Source organism: Oncorhynchus mykiss, chromosome 2, assembly GCF_013265735.2.
Source record: "Oncorhynchus mykiss isolate Arlee chromosome 2, USDA_OmykA_1.1, whole genome shotgun sequence".
In the NCBI taxonomy this organism is placed as follows: domain Eukaryota; kingdom Metazoa; phylum Chordata; class Actinopteri; order Salmoniformes; family Salmonidae; genus Oncorhynchus; species Oncorhynchus mykiss.
The window spans coordinates 40117874-40138837 of NC_048566.1; the positions used below are offsets into that span (position 1 = coordinate 40117874).

Sequence of the window (20964 nt, forward strand, 5' to 3'; positions counted from 1 at the left end):
TTCCTAGTCACTCATTACAACTTAGTGCTGGTTGTAGTGGAAGTAAGGAAGAACCCACATTTTATGTCTTATAAAAGTGTTGCATAGAAGGTGTTGACAGTGCGGAGTAAAAAGGACTCACTCAAAAACATCAGCTCTGTGATGTATTCGTTGACAGTCTCAAGTAAGTCTTTAAAAGTTTTGAAATCTCACAGTATCAACTTTTCTGTAGCTTACTTTTACGCCTGCTATGTTACTGCAGACACTGTAATCTTAACAATCCGATTGGTCAGAGTTAGGCCAATAGTGCACTTGATTTGCTCTCCGGGCACGCCAGGAAGGCAGAGTTCATACCTTCAGACACATGAAATGGTTCAAAATCAATGTTGACAAAACAAAATACGCTAGACAAGGTGGGATATTTTTTGGTCAATTGTGGTGGAAACACTTTTATGTGCAAATATTGATAGAAAAACCATAATGTCACAGTAAACTTGGAGTCACGTGATGTTGTAGCCTACTACCACCACGACATATGACCTGCTCATATGATCATTACATGCAACATGCGCAATGTCTGTAGATATAATTACAGTGACCTCTTTCAAAAACAACTTGTGTACCTCTAATTTTATATCAATGAGCTGGGCACATGTAGTAGTTCCAGAAAATATACAGGCCTCTATATATATATATATATATATATATATATATATATATATATATATATATATATATATATATATATATATATATATATATATATATATATATATATATATATATATATATATATACATATACAAAATGACCAAGTTGAGTGCAACAGTTGTCATTAAAAGTAGGCCCAATCCAGAAAGAACTCCTCGTCCCCCTGATATTCAAATTCGGCCCCTGACATTTCATGTGGCCCCTACTAATTTCATAGACTTAAATAACAAATAATTTTGAGCGTTGTGCATACTGTTGAAACTGAACTCCATATTTGCTCTCTAGCCTGTGCCCCTCGCCCTTCAATGTTTGCAGATCTGTAAGGTCAGTCTGACGTATCAATATGGTGGTAGCATCACCACTGCACTGCGGGGGCTACCTATCCAGACCCTTCAGATTTGCAGACATTGAAAGATTAGGCTAGTACCAAGGGGAAGGGGTTGGTAGTGATTTGGGACAGGCCCATATCTGTTACCCTATGTAGGCCTGCCCATTACCTGATTTTGCTACCAGATAGACCAAAACACTTTATTTTTTTAACCATTATTTAACTAGGCAAGTTGGTTAAGAACAAATTCTTATTTTCAATGACGGCCTAGGAACAGTTGGTTAACTGCCTTGTTCCGGGGCAGAATGACAGATTTTTACCTTGTCGGCTCGGAGATTTGATCTTACCACTAGGCTACCTGTCGCCCCTACCATCTTGTCTTAACCTTCTTTTTAGTTTAGGTATGAAAATTACAATAAATGTGAATATTAGGCTATTACTTTGCTTGTCTGTTTGTTATTTGGATTAGTTTAGTTTGAAATATCTCCTTTCCACACATCAATCAGACTGAAAAATGCATACAAACATATTTCCCCAAAGACTGTAAGAGGCGCTGTGCCACCTTGTGGACTGGCTGCATCACTATGGAAATATATATATATAAATATATTTTTAAACTGTATTATCATATAAGGCCATTATTTTCTCTAGATTACATGAAATGGCAGTTGCAGTTGTTCAAAAGCTGCCCCCCTCCGGGTCTCCCCGTTTCCATACATAGCAGCACCACCCTGTTAAAACAAATCCTGGAGAGAACCCTGCAAATACTTTACCTAATATTTTACTATCTGGAATCTGCTGGGAAATAGGCTGGTGGACCAAAACATTAGGGAAATTGCAGGTACCATTTAAGTAACCTAATTATGAACACCTTGGTAATATGAGTGTCTGTCTCCCTCTCTCTTTTTGCCAACAGAGGGTATATCTGGAGCCAAGCAGGACAACAGCCATGGGGATTCCAAGGACAACAAGTGCACTGTCTGCTCCCAGAGCTTCACCACTGAGAGCCAGCTACAGAGGCACCAGCGTGACCATGAGGCCAACGACAAGGCAAGCATAGTGCAAAGGGCCAGACTAGGCTGTCTGACACAACATTGGCACCCAGGCTAGGTCTTTCCAGCATGTCTCTTTCGCCAACTCCTTATGGAATTGTCATGCCAATGTTTAGCTTGACAATGGAGTAAGCAAAAGCATAAACCCATCTGGGACCGGGCTAGTACAGACCTACCTTAATGATCTCATTTGATATGGATAGAAATGTCCTTCATTCACATGATTGATTTTGTATATGTATGAATGGTGTGCCGGATGTGAAAACATTAGATATACGTTACATCCATTGTTGATTAAGGTGAAGAACCCCAAAAAGTACCAGCATATAGGCCTAGTCCTTTTACTGATGTTTCTACCTGACACACGGATGAGTTGTCCTCAGATGACAGTTGTAGCTTGTCCACATAGATACAGTATGAGTGGATTTAAGTTTGTGTTTACTATTCATTATTCAGCTGCCAGAGTGGGAGAGCCTCTTTGCAGGGCAGTGAGCAAACCGTCAGCCAGACCGAGGGAACATCCACCTAAGACAAATAGCCCAGTGTATGAGGGAAATGTAGTGGCACTAGAAAGCAAATGCAACTGACACAGAGTTATTGAATAAATAAATATATTAGAAATATACCCAGGAAATAAGACCTTCAGCCAAACAGACCAACTGGCATTTACCTGAAAATTATAATATAAGAGAAAATGTACTGGCTTGACTGTTATTGTAGGACTCAGTTACTCATTCCCAATTTTTGAAACTTTTAAGTAATTTAGCAGACTGTCCTATCCAGGTTGACTTACAGGATCAATAAGGGTTAAGTGCCTTGCAAGGGCACATCGGAAGATTTTTCACCCACTCTGCTTGGTGATTTCGGTTACTGGCCCAACACTCTTAACCACTAGGCTACCTGCAGCCCACACAGTCACTCACTTGTGCACACTCGCTCACTTACTCACTCATGAACTGTCTTTTCTCTCTTCCTCCCTTCCAGCTTCACCGGTGCGACCAGTGTGCTCAGACGTTTAACGTGGAGTTCAACCTCATGCTCCACAAGTCCACACACGCCACCTCGAACCCCACCTGCCCAGTGTGCCACAAGAAGTTCTCCCGCGTGGCCAGTCTCAAGTCCCATATCATGCTGCATGAGAAGGAGGAGGTTTGTCAATCAGTGATATGATTGAACCCATTGAAACATAATTTAAAAATGTGATTGTCTTGAATCTGCTGGGAAATATGGTTTTTATCTAAGCTAAAAATGTAATTTGTAGCTGGTGGATTAGCCTACTATTAATTATCTTATTAATTCAATTAATCAATAAACATCTGTGGACTTTTTCACATCAGGTCACAACCATCCTCATAATAATAATAATGATAATACATATCATTTATATAGGTGACAACTTTCTAAACCGCAAAGACGTTTGTATGATCGACTCATGCGTGTCTTCTGAATTGTGGTCCTTCTCCATCCTCCTCTTGTCTGTGACCTCATCTTCTCATTTCTTTCCCCCCCCTCTGTTCTTTCCCTTTGTCCTCTAGAATCTGATCTGTACAGAGTGTGGCGACGAGTTCATTCTCCACAGTCAGCTCATGCTGCATCTGGAGGAGCATCGCAAAGAGCTGTCTGGGGCCAAGGTGTACACCTGCAAGACCTGCAGCAAGGAGTTCAAGATGGCGGGCCAGCTCAAGGAGCACACCAAGACCCACGTCAAGATGAGGTTAGAGAGCGAGGGGACAGTAGCACAGAGGGTCTCGGGTTGATTGATACTGTTGTCCAAAGTGCTTGTTTAGCAACACATTACTAAGTGTATTGAGTGCTCTTATCTCCCTGTGTCTTTCTGTTTGCTATTTTTCATTTGGAGGACCAGCAGTTAAATTGTGTTTCAAAAGAACAACCCGACCAAAGACTGTTTCCACATTGGGTTGATTTCTGTTTCTCTGCACTTGTTTTTTCCGTCAGGCCACTCAGTTCGAATTCCAGAAACTACAAGAAGAATATCGATCGGAGTGGATTCACCAACAGCTGTCAGCACTGTGGCAAGACGTTTAAAAAGCCCAGCCAGCTTGTTCGACACACACGAATACACACAGGTAAGCAAAAGACAGCTGGGTCATGTTCATTATGGCACGCATCAAAAAACATTTAGCAAATTAAAATGAGTCCCTCCCTGTTTCAATTGGTATTCTTCTGTTTCATGCCTAATGAACACGACCGAGGCTTGTTCTGCTTTATACAAGATTTGGATTTGTTGATTTTGAAAGGGAATTAAATGGAGAGCATGAAATAAAATAATGGCCTCAGTCAGTATGGTGTATCACTGTTGGACACCAGGGGTCTCTACCATGATCCTTGCCTCTCATCAAGATATCCAAGATGGAAAGACTTGTTTGTTTTTGTCTCGTGTAAATATTCTGTTTTTTTTCTTCATTTTTTGTATACATTTCAATCTCTTTTTTTCCCTCCATTTTCTGATTAAATATACCTTCCTGCAACCTGCCTCACCCAATGTGGTACAGATCTGCTATTTTTTTTAGACCTTATAACTGGAACCTCCATAAGAAGCAAGACAGATAATTAGCTACTAGTTATTTAGTCATTGTTAGCCACTGCTAATAGCATTTACCTTTAGCTCAGACACTAGCCGCTTTAGCCCGGATAATACCTGCCAGTCTGCACAGCGCGATATCAGCCCTGAGCATATCGGACTGCTTTTTTTCCCACTACATCACCGGATTCTTGTCGCAAGCTCTGGACCATTACACCGGATCATCGCAGCTAGCTAGCTGCTACCAAGTGGCTATTTTGGCTATCGCCCTTGTCCAGGAGCAAGCACCAGTTAGCCTCGAGCTAGGCCCATCTCTTGGCTAGCAAACGAAGAACACCAACTACCGAACATCTCTTGCCATTCGGCCTGGACCCTTTGTCGACACGGCAGCCCGCCGATCCATCACGACTGGTTTGCTTGTCTGCTGACGTAATTCGGCCAATGTGCTCTCAACCGGCCTCTTCGTCGTGGATGTCGGTGAAGACCCATCTGCTAGCCCTGGCCGCTAGCTTTTCTACGCTCGCCTAGCGTAGTAACGACTACTGAACGGCTCCCTGTTCCATCTATTGCTGCTCATTGGTCCCTATGATCACTCGGCTACACAGCCGATGCCTGCTGGACTGTTCATTAATACAGTACTTCGTTTTGTTTATCTGTCGGCCCCAGTCTAGAACTCAGGCCCTGTGTGTAGCTAACTGACCCTCTTTGCCCATTCATAACCATTTACCCGTTGTTGTTGTCTTAGGTGTTTACCCATTGTTGTCTTACCCATTGTTGTCCCAATCAACACCTGTGATTGCTTTATGCCTCTCTCATGTCAATAGGCCTTCTTGTATACTGTTGTTTAGGGTAGCTCTCATTGTTTTATTTTACTTCGGAGCCCCTAGTCCCGCTCAACATGCCTCAGATAGCTCCGTTGTCCCATCCCCCACACATGCGGAGAGTGCACCTTTTGTTCAGTAATCCACTGGCTCAATGGCGGTCACAACAGGCAGACGAATAGATCCAAATAGTACCGGTAAAGTTCGTCAACATGTCAAATGCTGTTTTTTTATTAATCCTCAGGGTGTCTATTGTCTTTATAATCAATAATATTTCAACCGGACAATAGCGTACTCAATACAAAAGAAAAAGGATGGGGTGCGTGCTCCCGGTCGCTGGCGCAAAAGCTAGGAAACATTTCTGCTTCGCTGCTCCTCAACACTGGGGCTCCACAAGGGTGCTCACTCACCCTTATGTACTCCCTGTTCACCCATGACTGCGTGGGCATGCACACCTCCAACACAATCATCAAGTTTGCAGACGACACAGTATTGGGCTTGATTACCAACAACGGCGAGACTGCCTACAGGGAAGAGGTGAGGGCACTTGGAGTGTGGTGTCAGCAAAACAACCTCCCACTCAACGTCAACAAAACAAAGGAGATGATCGTGGATTTCAGGAAACAGCAACCCCCTATCCACATCGACGGGACAATAGTGGAGAAGGTGGAAAGTTTTAAGTTTCTCGGCGTACACATCACAGACCAACTGAAATGGTCTACCCACACAGAGTGTGGTGAAGGGGCAACAGTGCCTCTTCAACCTCAGGAGGCTGAAGAAATTTGTTTTGTCACCTAACACCTTGACGGACTTGTACAGATGCGCAATCGAGAGCATCCTGTCGGGCTGTATCACCGCCTTTTACGGCAACTGCACCCCCCTCAACAGCAGGGCTCTCCAGAGGGTTGTGCGGTCTGCACAACGCATCACTGGGAACAAACTACCTGCCCTCCAAGACACTTACAGCACCTGATGTCACAGGAAGGCCAAAAAGATAATCAAGGACAACAACCTCCCAAGCCACTGTCTGTTCACCCCGCTACCATCCAGAAGGCGAGGTCTGTACAGAAGGCCAGCATGGCTAGAAGGCCAGCATCCCAGAGTCGTTTCTTTACTGTTGACGTTGAGACTGTTGTTGCGGGTACTATTTAATGAAGCTGCCAGTTGAGGACTTGTGAGGCGTCTGTTTCTCAAACTAGACGCTAATGTACTTGTCCTCTTGCTCAGTTGTGCACCGGGGCCTCCCACTCCTTCTATTCTGGTTAGAGCCAGTTTGCGCTGTTCTGTGAAGGGAGTTGTACAAGATCTTCAGTTTCTTGGCAATTTCTCGCATGGAATAGCCTTCATTTCTCAGAACTAGAATAGACTGATGAGTTTCAGAAGAAAGTTCTTTGTTTCTGGCCATTAGCCTTTAGCCATTTTAGCCTTTAATCAAAACCAGAAATGCTGATGCTCCAGATATTCAACTAGTCTAAAGGCGGCCAGTTGTATTGCTGCTTTAATCAGTATAACAGTTTTCAGCTGTGCTAACATAATTGCAAAAGGGTTTTCTAATGATCATTTAACATTTTAAAATTATAAACTTGGATTAGCTAACACAACGTGCCATTGGAACACAGGAGTGATGGTTGCTGATAATGGGCATCTGTACGCCTGTGTAGATATTCCATAAATCAGCCGTTTCCAGCTACAATAGTCATTTACAACATTATCACTGTCTACACTGTATTTCTGATCAATTTGATGTTATATTAATGGACAAAAAAATAGCTTTTCTTTCAAAAACGAGGACATTTCTAAGTGACCCCAAACTTTTGAACGGTAGTGTACATATCCATTCCTCCCTTTTAGATTTGTGTGCATTAGGTAGTTGTTGGGGAATTGTTAGATTACTTGTTAGATATTACTGCACTGTCAACTAGAACCACAAGCATTTCGCCACACTCTCATAAATATCTGCTAACCATGTGTATGTGACCAATACATTTGATTTGAAATAATCTTAACATTTTCAGAAGTTGCCATTCTTTGCCAATACACCTACTGCTTTCCTTTCGGACATATCACCTGAGATAAGTGCACATTAAGAGCAGACTCCCAACCCAGACTCCTCTCAGTTCATTCAGAGCTTCAGCTATCCTTCCTCACTGAGCCCCTCCATGCCACCTCATCTTAATGTTAATTTGTGGGCTAGATGGATGACTAATGCTGTGCTGGAGATGGTTTGCCTGTGCTCTGAATCTCAAACAGCACGTTAAGCGGACGTGCTGAAGGGGAACTATGGAGTCAGCTCCAGTCAGCTATCTGAAACTAAAGCCGATATCGTCAGCTAAGTATCCTCCTCTGCTCTGATTCCACATCCTCATTGTCTAAAGCAAGGCAGGTTAGTCCATGTGGGCTTCTCAGCTTAGCTAAACTCAGATCTCCCTGAGCAGTCAGGCTTCACAACGGTTCACTCAACCAAGACTGCTCTTCTCTGTGTCACGGAGGCTCTTCACTGACAAAGCTGACTCTCTCTCCTCAGGTCTAGGAGGTTAAGAACAATCTCCTGCCTTCGACACAGTGAACCATCATATCCTCCTCTCCACCCTCTCAGGGCTGGGCGTCTCATGTTCTACACACTCTTGGATTGCATCCTACCTGGTAGGCCGCTCTTACCAGGTGACGTGGAGAGGATCTGTGGCTGCACCATGTACTCTACTGGTGTCTCCCAGCCCTCTCCTCTTCTCTCTATATACCAAGTCACTCGGCTCCATTATATCCTCACATGGTCTGTCCTATCATTGCTATGCGAATGACACTCAACTACTTTTCCCCTTCACCATTTCTGACACCCAGGTGACGACATCTGTGTGCCTGGCAGATATCTCAACTTGGATGTCGGCCCACCACCTCAAGCTCAACTTAGACAAGATGGAGCTGCTCTTTACACAGGAAGCGGCGCAGGTCCTAATCCAGGCACTGTCCTCTCCCTTCTGGATTACTTCAACTCGCTGTTGGCTGGCCTCCGCTTGTGCCATCAAATCCCTGCAACATATCCAGAATTCTACAGCCTGCCTGGTTTTTACCTTCCCAAGTTCTCTCATGTCACCTCGCTCCTCCACACACTCCACTGGCTTCCAGTCGAAGCTCGCATCCACTACAAGACCATGGTGCTTACCTACAGAACAGCAAGAGGAACTGCCCCTCCCTACCTTCAGGCTCAAGCCCTACACTCCAACCCGAGCACTCTGTTCTGCCACCTCAGGACTCTTGGCCCTCCCACCCCTACGGGAGGGCAGCTCCCACACAGCCCACTCCAAGCTCTTCTCTGTCCTTGGCACCCCAATGGTGGAACCAGCTTCCAACCTGAAGCCAGGACAGCAGAGTCCCTGCCCAACTTCCGAAAACATCTGAAACTCTACCTCTTCAAACAGTATCTTAAATGATCCTCTTCCTCATCTTGGGACTAACATTTAAATGTAAGCAGTGGTTTTCCTGCGGGATATAGACACCTTTTCTGTGTTTGCAAACATTGCCACACGAGGGCGATGTGTGCAAGTTGGTGGCAGAATAAAGGGGAGTTCTAATAGAATGCCTGCAAAAAAAGCCTCTATTTACATGTTGCTTATGAGTGCATTTCACAGTACTTTTGGATTATAATTGGATATTTAAGGCTCTTATGAATTTCCTGCTTAATAAAATGTTTGTGTCCTCGCAAATCAAATGCATTATATTAACACTTCAACTTCAACCAGTAAAATGTGTTGTATGCTGGGAAAGGGTCTATTTACTGGTGTGTCCGTCCTCTCTCTCCTTTCCCTTTGTACCCCTCAGGTGTATCTCTACCCTTCCAGGTGTATATTGTCTATCAGAATTCAGGGCTCATCTGATGGTTGAATACTTGTTTCTGATTGGCTTGAATGGCATTCTAGGGTGTGCATTATTTCCCTATAATGCACAGTATAATTGCACGGTATAATTCAATGGCAATGAAGTTCATTTTTACATTTTTTTTGCTGCTTTTGAAAGCAAAAGCTCAATTGAAAATATCATTGGCAATGTTCAATTCGATTTTCATAATAGCAAGCTAGGATATTGGTTTAGTTAGCTAAGCTAGCAAGTCTATTTGTTTGCTTACCAAGGCAACTACTCTAGCTAGCTAGTAAACTTATAGCCATGGTATAAATTTAGATAATCACCTCAGGGCCCTATGCATTCTCTGTCAAATAATGCAACTCCGCGGAAGTGTTGTGGAACACACCTTCCATGTCATGCTTTACTTTCCAGAGAACGCACAGCCCCTCATTGATTATCCCTTTCGAGTTCTTTCTCTGCCTTCCTCTCTCTCCCGCTCACATTTTGTCATGGGGTACAGAGAACATTTTTCAGTTTAAAAGCACATTTTCTTGCAATTCTATACATTTTGCAATGTCTAATGTGTATTCATGTGTTATTTAAGTGACTCAAACATTACAACAAAATCTATGGGCAAAACACATTAGCTGACATGGGCTAGTTGATCTTGAAATTTCTTATAAATTAATAAATAGCTCTCTGAAGTATGCAATAACTGACATGACAACAGGAAAACTGATGATGCAATACCCAATTGCATCTTGTGGATTCTACTATTACAACTTTCAAGAGTAAGTTGAAAGCCTGACTGAGTTTCTTAACAATTCAGCCCCCCCCCCCCCCCCCCCCCCACACCTGCCGACCTACAATTTGAGAACCACTGATCTATACCACCCAGGTGTATTGAGATGTGTTCTCTCTCCCATCTATCCTCTCTCCTCTCCCACCCAGGCGAGCGGCCGTACAAGTGCAGCCACTGTAGCAAGGCCTTCAACCAGAAAGTGGTGCTGCAGACCCATATGGTGAGGCACACGGGAGAGAAGCCCCACCTCTGCATCTTTTGCCCCGCTTCCTTCTCGCAGAAGGGCAACCTGCACTCGCACGTCCAGAGAGTGCACTCTGAGGTAAACAACCAACTAACTACATCACCTTGCACATCTATGTTGCCCTTGTCTTTAATCAGTAGGCTGGATGGAATTCTTGTTACTTTCACCGGTCTGATCCTCCAAAGTTGTCCGCTAGTGTCTACAGGTAATGTGTATATACAGTACCATTCAAAAGTTTGGACACAACTACTCATTTTAGTGTTTTACATTGTTGAATAATAGTGAAGACATCAAAACTATGAAATGACACATATGGAATCATGTAGTAACCAAAAACAAGTGTCAAACAAATCAAATCACTATGTAGAAAATAGTAAAAATAACGAAACACTGGAATGAGTAGGCGTGTCCTAACTTTTGACTGGTGCTGTATATTTGAGCAATTATATTTACTTTTGATACTTAAGTACATTTTAAGCCAAATACTTTTTAGACTTTTACTCAATTGGTATTTTACACCTGAGTTACTTTCACTTGAGTTACTTGAGTTACTTTCACTTGAGTCTTTTTAAAAAAAAATTTTTTTACCCCTTTTTCTCCCAATTTCGTGGTATCCAATTGTTGTAGTAGCTACTATCTTGTCTCATCGCTACAACTCCCGTACGGGCTCGGGAGAGACGAAGGTTGAAAGTCATGCGTCCTCCGATACACAACCCAACCAAGCCGCACTGCTTCTTAACACAGCACGCATCCAACCCGGAAGCCAGCCGCACCAATGCGCCGGAGGAAACACCGTGCACCTGGCCACCTTGGTTAGCGCACACTGCGCCCAGCCCGCCACAGGAGTCGCTGGTGCGCGATGAGACACCTACCGATGAGACACGCTAGGCCAATTGTGCGTCGCCTCCCAGTCGCGGCCGGTTACGACAGAGCCTGGGCGCGAACCCAGGAACTCTGATGGCACAGCTGGCGCTGCAGTACAGCGCCCTTAACCACTGCGCCACCCGGGAGGCCCACTTGAGTCATTTTCTATTAAGTTATCTTTTACTCAAGTATGATAATTGGGTACTTTTTCCACCACTGATCTTAATCAAGGGTGTCCCTAATTTCGGACCCCACTGTATATGCCATTTAGGTGACAGACAAATCATACATTGTCATTAGTAAGAAATGGATTTGATATGGGGAGGGTCTTGTGTCTTCAGACCTTTGACCCCCCCCCCCCCCCCCTTTTGTCTTTAATCAGTTAGATATACAGAAATAATATAGAACTTTATTATGAAACAGAAGCTTATATTACTGATGTAGCAACATTGCACACATCTGTGATATTGTCACATAGAGTGGGGCAAAACAGTATTTAGTCAGCCACCAATTGTGCAAGTTCTCCCACTTAAAAAGATGAGAGAGAACTATAATTTTCATCATAGGTACACTTCAACTAATACAGACAAAATGAGAAAAGAAAATCACATTGTAGGATGTGTTGGAAAATAAGTATTTGGTCACCTAAAAACAAGGAAGATTTCTGGCTCTCACAGACCTCTCACAGACCTCCACTCGTTACCTGTATTAATGGCACCTGTTTGAACTTGTTATCAGTATAAAAGACACCTGTCCACAACCTCAAACAGTTACACTCCAAACTCCACTATGGCCAAGACCAAAGAGCTGTCAAAGGACACCAGAAACAAAATTGTAGACCTGCAACAGGCTGGGAAGACTGAATCTGCAATAGGTAAGCAGCTTGGTTTGAAGAAATCAACTGTGGGAGCAATTATTAGTAAATGGAAGACCACTGATAATCTCCCTGGATCTGGGGCTCCACGCAAGATGTCACCCCGTCGGGTCAAAATGATCACAAGAACGGTGAGCAAAAATCCCAGAACCACACCTAGTGAATGACCTGCAGAGAGCTGGGACCAAAGTAACAAAGACTACCATCAGTAACACACTACGCCGCCAGGGATTCAAATCCTGCAGTGCCAGACGTGTCCCCCTGCTTAAGCCAGTACATGTCCAGCCCATCTGAAGTTTGCTAGAGAGCATTTGGATGATCCAGAAGAAGATTGGGAGAATGTCATATGGTCAGATGAAACCAAAATATAACTTTTTGGTAAAAACTCAACTTGTCGTGTTTGGAGGACAAAGAATGCTGCGTTGCATCCAAAGAACACCATACCTACTGTGAAGCATGGGGGTGGAAACATCATGCTTTGGGGCTGTTTTTATGCAAAGGGACCAGGCCGACTGATCCGTGTAAAGGAAAGAATGAATGGGGTCATGTATCGTGAGATTTTGAGTGAAAACCTCCTTCCATCAGCAAGGGCATTGAAGATGAAACGTGGCTGGGTCTTTCAGCATGACAATGATCTCAAACACACCGCCCGGGTAACGAAGGAGTGGCTTCGTAAGAAGCATTTCAAGGTCCTGGAGTGGCCTAGCCAGTCTCCAGATCTCAACCCCATAGAAAATCTTTGGAGGGAGTTGAAAGTCCGTGTTGCCCAGCAACAGCCCCAAAACATCACTGCTCTAGAGGAGATCTGCATGGAGGAATGGGCCAAAATACCAGCAACCGTGTGTGAAAACCTTGTGAAGACTTACAGAAAACGTTTGACCTCTGTCATTGCCAACAAAGGGTATATAACAAAGTATTGAGAAACTTTTGTTATTGAACAAATACTTATTTTCCACCATAATTTGCAAATAAATTCATTAAAATCCTACAATGTGATTTTCTGGATTTTTTTTCCTCATTTTGTCTGTCATAGTTGAAGTGTACCTATGATGAAAATTACAGGCCTCTCTCATCTTTTTAAGTGGGAGAACTTGCACAATTGGTGGCTGACTAAATACTTTTTTTGCCCCACTGTATTTGACGTTCCATGGGAAAATAATGAGCTTAAATGGAAAGCAGTCTAAATGGAAAGCAGGTAATTCTGGTTGATGATTGCAGTCTAGGAGTTGGTGTTTATAGGCAGATGTTTTGAGTGAGTGACTGACTGTACACTCTTCTGGACCTGAGTGCTACTTTCATAGTATTTGTGTCCGCTAGTCACCATTATTTACATCTGTGCAAATGAGGACATGCAAATGTGAGGCTTTGTCCTTTTTGAGTGGCCAACTTAATCAGCTAGCCTTTCAATTTTCCCCACCCCTCACAACAAATACATGTGATAATTATATCAACCAAACATTTTTTACGGAGCCCGTGAAATTATTATTATTTTTTTAACAAATGGGGAAGAGATTTTAAAGAGCGTCCGTAGCATTGACGGACAAAAAACGCTAACTGGCAATGATGCAGTGAGTTGATTGAATCTCCCCTGAAGCCCCAAACCGCAGCTGTTCAACATATTTGAATAATGCATGTGATTCTCACGAGTGTTCCTCCACATACTCTGGCAGTCAGGACCTCGGCTTTATGAACGGACTTTATGAATATATTAAAGTCAAATGTGAGTGGGAATACATTTCATAAGCAGAAGAATATGGACAGGGAAGTGGGACTGTTTTTAGATTACCCCAAAGTTTTTGCATGAAATTGTTCTCTATCCTAATCGCTGCCTTATATTAGATTGCCCTTTAAAATAATCAGAAGATGAATATTTGTAATATCCCTCTTGGCTGAAGATACAATATGTATAATATATACAGTTAGGAACACCTGCTCTTTCCATGGCATGGACTGACCAGGTGAATCCAGGTGAAGGCTATGATCCCTTATTGTCACTTGTTAAATCCACTTCAATCATTGTAGATGAAGGGGAGGAGACGGGTTAAAGAAGGATTTTTAAGTCTTGTAACAATTGGCTGTGTATGTGTGCCATTCAGAGGGTGAATGGGCAGGACAAAATGGGTGGCAGGTAGCCTAGTGGTTAGAGCGTTGGGTACAAATCTGTCGTTCTGCCCCTGAACAAGGCAGTTAACCCACTGTTTCTAGGCCGTCATTGTAAATAAGAATGTGTTCTTAACTGACTTGCCTAGTTTATTTATTATTTATTTATTTATCCGTTATTTAACCAGTTAAGTTGACTGAGAACACGTTCTCATTTACAGCAACGACCTGGGGAATAGTTACAGGGGAGAGGGGGATGAATGAGCCAATTGTAAACTGGGGATTATTAGGTGACCATGATGGTTTAAGGGCCAGATTGGGAATTTAGCCAGGACACAGGGGCACACCTACACTTACAAACTTACAATAAGTGCCATGGGATCTTTAATGACCTCAAAGAGTCAGGACACCCGTTTAACGTCCCATCCGAAAGATGGCACTCTACACAGGGCAGTGTCCTGGGGCATTGGGATTTTTTTTTGTTAGTTAAATAAAGGTTAAATTAAAAAAATACTTCTGTGCCTTTTGAATGGGTTTTGTTAATAGGTAATTGAGCCAGCAGCATTACCACCCTGCATACCACTGCTGGCTTGCTTCTGAAGCTAAGCAGGGTTGGTCCTGGTCAGTTCCTGGGTGGAAGACCAGATGCTGCTGGAAGTGGTGTTGGAGGGCCAGTAGGAGGCACTCTTTCCTCTGGTCTAAAAAAAAAATATCCCAATGCCCCAGATTGGGGACACTGCCCTGTGTAGGGTGCCGTTTTTCGGATGGGACGTTAAACGGGTGTCCTGACTCTCTGAGGTCATTAAAGATCCCATGGCACTTATCGTGTCCTGGCTAAATTCCCAATCTGGCCCTCACCATCGCGGTCACCTAATAATCCCCAGTTAATAATTGGCTCATTCATCCCCCTCCTCTCCCCTGTAACTATTCCCCAGGTCGTTGCTGCAAATGAGAACGTGTTCTCAGTCAACTTACCTGGTAAAGTAACGGATAAATTAAAAATTAAAAATAAAAAGGTGCCAGGCGCACTGGTTTGAGTGTCAAACCCAGCAGCGTTGCAGTTATTTTCACAGTTTCCTGTGTGTATCAAGAACCTACCCAAAGGAAATACAGGCAACTTGACACAACTGTGGGAAGCATTGGAGTCAACATAGGCCAGCATCCCTGTGAAATGCTTTCGACACCTATGCCCCAATGAATTGAGGCTATTCTGAGGGCAAAAGTGGGAGGAGCAACTCAATATTAGGAAGGTGTTCCTAATGTTTTGTACACTCAGTGTACTGTATATCGTAGTTGGTATTAAATTATAATGACATGGTATTAGGTCATTTTGTATTGTTTTTACCTAATGCAAAATAATTTATTTTTAATATAAAAATGTACTAAGAATGCAGACTTCAGCTAATTCCCAATGGCATCATATCCAATGAAAGCATTTAGGCCTTTAACAGCACATTAATATTAATTGATAATCACAGTTGTATGTGTACTGACTTTGTTTCCTGTATATGTGTCTCTTCAGCTTACGGGAGTGCCACTGTTCCCATGCATGGACTGTAGCTGTGTGTTCAAAAAGCTGGGCAGTCTCAATGCCCACATCAGCAAGATGCACATCTTGCTCATCGAGGAATCGGCCAACACACAGGTGAGTGAGTGCATGCAGATGATATGAACTTCTAGAAGTTTCTCCTGATTCGGTTTCTGACCTCTGCATTCAGTTTGCTGCCTCACACTGCAGCTAGCTTGATGCTGAGGGATCAGACACACACTCCCACACTGGAACTTCCCTGTAGCTCTACCACTACATGCAGATTTGTATGTGATTATTTCATAGTGGGTCTCAATATAAAAAAGCCTCTCATTTTCATAATATGTCATCGTGTTTTTGTAAGTAAATGGAACCTTGAAAATCAGGTGTTCAGATACACTATTAATTAGGTGAACTAGGCTTCTATAAAAATGTGCTCATCTCTGATGCACTGCAAAAAACAAAACAGGATAGAAAATGCTCTGCGCTGCTCAGATCAGCTCATCTCTGACATTCTCAGTATTCCCTTTTCTCCTCTTATTCTCTCCACCTTCACCCTCCCTCGCTGTCCCGTAGGAGGTGGAGGAGTCGGGTCAGGGAGTGGCGGGGTCAGAGGGCAGCGAGGTGGTGACTGACGTGATCCAGCAGCTCCTAGAGCTGTCAGAGCAGGTGACAGGGGAGGGGACCCAGTCACAGCCCCAAGAACAGACCATCACCTTGGAGACAGCCATCAACCAGGACATCCTACAGGTGGGAACCATAACACAGGAATACACGTAGATACACATGCGCAAAAGTGTACACGCACTGACACCCGAAAGCACTCACTCACGCGTACATGTACATACACAGCTGTCTTACTATACTTGAGAGAACTTTTTGGGGACCAATTCAAAGTCCTATTGTCCCTAAACCTTACCCTAACCTTAACCCTAATTGTAACCCTTACCTTAAACTTAACCCCTAAGCCTAAAATAGCCTTTTTACAAGTGAGGACCGGCAAAATGTTAGAATTTCTCTGAATCTACTAATTTTAGTCTACTATTCTTGTGAGGACTTCTGGTACTGATTTCTAGAAAACAGTAGGTTATATTGATTTAAACTGGTGTTGAGAACAACGCGGCAGAGGTGGACGGCAGCGGAGTGAGGAGACAGGGAAACAGCCATTGCCCTAGAAAAAGCACAGAGAGAAAAACTCACCTTAGTTATGATCAACTGAATGATGAAAAAATTAAAATAAAGTAGGCTAATGCAATTGAAGGCATGTATCAAATTCTTGCTTGGACTGAATGATGAAAATATCCAACCTTTTTATACTCATTTAAAGCAATAGTCGTGTGTGTGTGTGTGGTCACCTAGGTGATCATTTCGGCACTGTTTTGATTGGGACAAGCCATCGCACTGCTTTGAGACAAGCGTGGGGGATTTTTTTCTTTCTCACTGAATCTCCATTTGGATATTTGGTAACAATTAAGCTGGGGAAATGTTAGCTAAATTGAGGTGAGTGCTAATGATCATCTTTATACTAGTTTGCTCATTATATTAGCTGATCTGAACATTTTGCTAGCATGTTATACTCTTCACTTGCGTAGTAGCCTGTCTTACTCCTGTCCAAAAGCCTGGGACTTGTCTCATAATCAATCAATGTGATTTTGTTTGTCTGTCTGTATATTTGGTTAATTGATCTCTGGCTGGACAAGTGGAAGCGGAAGCTCATTTTTATTCGTTCACTGATCAGAAACATTTAGCATGAAATAATGTAGCCTAAATCAAGTGTATTAGTTATCTATTGTCTTACGTAGTAGCCTTATATAGAGCCTAGGCTATCTTCCTATCGTCCCAATTCCACTGAAACCCAAAATCCTCACTCCTGTCTCGTTTGAAAAATCCTGACTGTTGTGTATTTCGGGGAATTGCATTAGTGCGACATTGGGGGAAAGTGTTGTAATTTCCCTTTTTTTGGGAAATGTAAAGAGTGGGCCCAGGACAGTCCCGGGATCCCGGTTACCGATGTTAATCCCTAGTGTCATGAAGCCTAGCTCGGCATACAGCACAGTATTGCCCAATACTATGGATGGGAAAATGTACTGATACATAGTATTAGTCACAGTTTTTGTTAAACCCTGTCACCCCTAAACCCACACAGCAAGCCCTGGAGAACAGTGGGTTGAGCGTGGTTCAGTCCCAGACCAACGGAGTGGCCAGACAGACTCAGAGCCATGCCGCCGAGGGGGCTTTACCTGACAGTAAGAAGTTACCAGGCCAGGACAAAACCACCAAGAAGGAGAAGAAAAGTATCTTCAGAAAACCTGTACAGATGCCAGGTAGGGCATACCCCAAATAACGTCCATGTGTGCTTGTGTATGTCACCGTCTCTCAGTTCCATTTCAACTCCATCAATTTACTTGCTTGTTAAATGTCCATTGACCATAAACAGGTATATTGCACACAGTGCATTCGGAAAGTATTCAGACCCCTTCCCTTTTTCCACATTTTGCGACGTTACAGCCTTATTCTAAAATGCGTTAAATAAATGTTTTTCCTCATCAATACCCAATAATGAGTTTCATTTTTTTAAGTATTAAAAATTAAAAAACAGAAATACTTTGTTTACATGTATTCAGACCCTTTGCTAGTAGACTTGAAATTGAGCTCAGGTGCATGCTGTTTCCATTGGTCATCCTTGAGATGTTTCTACAACTTGATTGGAGTCCACCTGTGGTAAATTAAATTGATTGGACATGATTTGGAAAGGCACACACCTGTCTATGTAAGGTCCCACAGTTGACAGTGCACGTCAGAGCAAAAACCAAGCCATGAGGCCGAAGGAATTGTACATAAAGACAGGATTGTGTCGAGGCACAGATCTGGGGAAGGTCTGCCAAAAAATGTCTACAGCATTGAAGGTCCCCAAGAACACAGTGGCCTTCATTCTTAAATAGGAGAAGTTTGGAACCACCAAGACTCTTCCTAGAGCTGGCCACCTGGCCAGACTGAGAAATCGGGGGAAAAGGGCCTTGGTCAGGGAGGTGACCAAGAACTTGGTAACTCTGACAGAGTTCCTCTGAGGAGATGGGATAACCTTCCAGAAGGACAATCTCTGCAGCACTCCACCAATCAGAGCTTAGTGGTGGAGTGGCCAGATGGAAGCCATTCCTCATTAAAAGGCAAATGACAGCCCACTTAGTTTGCCAAAAGGCACCTAAACGACTCTGACCATGAGAAACAAGATTCTCTGGTCTGATGAAACCATGATTGAACTACTTGGCCTGAATACCAAACGTCACGTCTGAAAGAAACCTGAAACCATCCCTGCGGGATCGAGGGGAAGATGAACAGAGCAAAGTACAGAGGTCCTTGATGAAAACCGGCTCCAGAGCACTCACGACCTCAGATTGGGGTGAAGGTTCACCTTCAAACAGGACAACGACCCTAAGCACACAGCCAAGACAACGCAGGAGTGGCTTCGGGACAAGTCTCTGAATGTCCTTGAGTGGCCCAGCCGGACTTGAACCCAATCTAACATCTCTAGAGGCACCTGAAAATAGCTATGCAACGACGCTCCCCATCCAACCTGACCGAGCTTGAGACGATCTGCAGAGAAGATTGGGAGGACCTCCCCAGAAAACAGGTGTGCCAAGCTTGTAGCGTCATACCCAAGAAGAATCAAGGCTGTAATTGCTGCCAAATGTGCTTCAACAAAGAACGGAGTAAAGGGTCTAAATACTTAAGTAAATGTGATATTTCAGTTTGACATTTAAAAAATAAATAAATGTGCAAACATTTGCTTTGTCATTATGGGGTACAAACAATTTAAATCATTGTTGAATAAGGCTGTAACATAACAAAATGTGGAAAAAGTCAAGGGGTCTAAATACTTTCCAAATGCGCTATATATTGAGAGTTTCAATTGATTCCCCGAATTTAAGTGTATTTGGTCTCAGCTCTGTGCCTGCTCATCTCATGTGGGACCAGTGTCGTATCCATTAGGGCACCCTATAACAAAACGTTTTGAAACATAACACAAAAATGAATGGTTGTTATTGGACAGATCCAGGTAGTCTCTCCCTGTTTCAGTCCATTTTCTTCCGTTTGATGCCTAGTAGAACACAACCCATGTCACCTCTTTCTGTCCCCTCTTCCCCTAGGCTCCATCAGGGAGGAGAACGGCGTGCGGTGGCACAGCTGCCCTTACTGCAACAAGGAGTTCAAGAAGCCCAGCGACCTGGTGCGCCACATCCGCATCCATACACACGAGAAGCCCTTCAAGTGCAAGCAGTGCTTTCGCGCCTTTGCCGTCAAGAGCACCCTTACTGCCCACATGAAGACGCACACAGGCATCAAGGCCTTCGAGTGCCAGTGCTGCATGAAGTGCTTCTCCACGTCGGGAAGCAGGAAAGTCCACATGCGCCTACATACAGGTGAGTGATATTATTGTGTTGTTATTATGAAGTGATATTTTGATTGTATTCGTAGATACACATTTAGTTCCTGTTGGCACCTATATCACTCCATAATGGTCATGCATGTGACTGTGTTGTCAGGTTTGCAGGAAGGTTGCTTTTGTACATAATTCTGAATTTGTGATTAAGATTTATTAACGTTGGTGTCATAATCTGGTTTTGACGATTTAACTTGATTACATCGATTTATTAGACTTATAAGGGGGAGAAAGTCCTATTTTCTTTAATTAATTTGTCCTATTTGTCCTCTTGTTTTTTTGTGTATTAATTACAGTGCCTTCAGAAAATATTCACAGACACAGCCTAAATTTAACATTGATTAAATTGAGATTTTGTTTCACTGGCCTACAAACAATATATCCCATAATATCAAAGTTGAATAATGTTTAGAGATGTTTATACATTCATTAAAAGCTGAAATGTCTTCATTCAATAACTATTCAACCCCTTTGTTATGGAAAGCCTAAATAAGTTCAGGAGTAAAAATATTACATAATAAGTTGCATGGACTCCCTCTGTGTGCAATAATAGTGATTGACATGATTTTTGAATGACTACCTAATCTGTGTACCCCACACATACAATTATCACGTTTCTTAGTTAGGGCTGTGGAGGCGCCGAAATTTTGTCAGCCGGTGATTGTCAAGCAAATAACTGTCGGTCTCATGGTAATTGACCGTTAATTAACATAAACACATTCAGCATCTCCTGGCTTCCACACAGCCTACAAGCCACTGATGCAGACCTTTGGAACATCTATATTTTAAAAAGTCTAATAAATCCATGTAATATCGCCTACACCTTCACAATAAATACATG

The 20964-nt window shown here is 43.1% G+C and overlaps 1 protein-coding gene across 4 annotated transcripts in view; it reads left to right on the forward strand.

The window, feature by feature from the left end:
• LOC110489640 (zinc finger protein 236) overlaps positions 1-20964 on the forward strand; it is a 109375-nt gene that overhangs the window by 1916 nt on the left and 86495 nt on the right. For all 4 annotated transcript variants that reach the window (XR_005036684.1, XM_036948247.1, XM_036948253.1 and 1 more), the window contains exons 2-10: positions 1935-2068; positions 3055-3219; positions 3606-3784; positions 4027-4157; positions 10222-10394; positions 15677-15799; positions 16259-16432; positions 17829-18006; positions 19831-20103. Coding sequence is in view for 3 of the 4 variants with exons in the window: in XM_036948247.1 (XP_036804142.1) it covers positions 1935-2068; positions 3055-3219; positions 3606-3784; positions 4027-4157; positions 10222-10394; positions 15677-15799; positions 16259-16432; positions 17829-18006; positions 19831-20103 (1530 nt within the window). In the remaining variant the exon portion in view is untranslated. The remainder of the gene's footprint in view (positions 1-1934; positions 2069-3054; positions 3220-3605; positions 3785-4026; positions 4158-10221; positions 10395-15676; positions 15800-16258; positions 16433-17828; positions 18007-19830; positions 20104-20964) is intronic.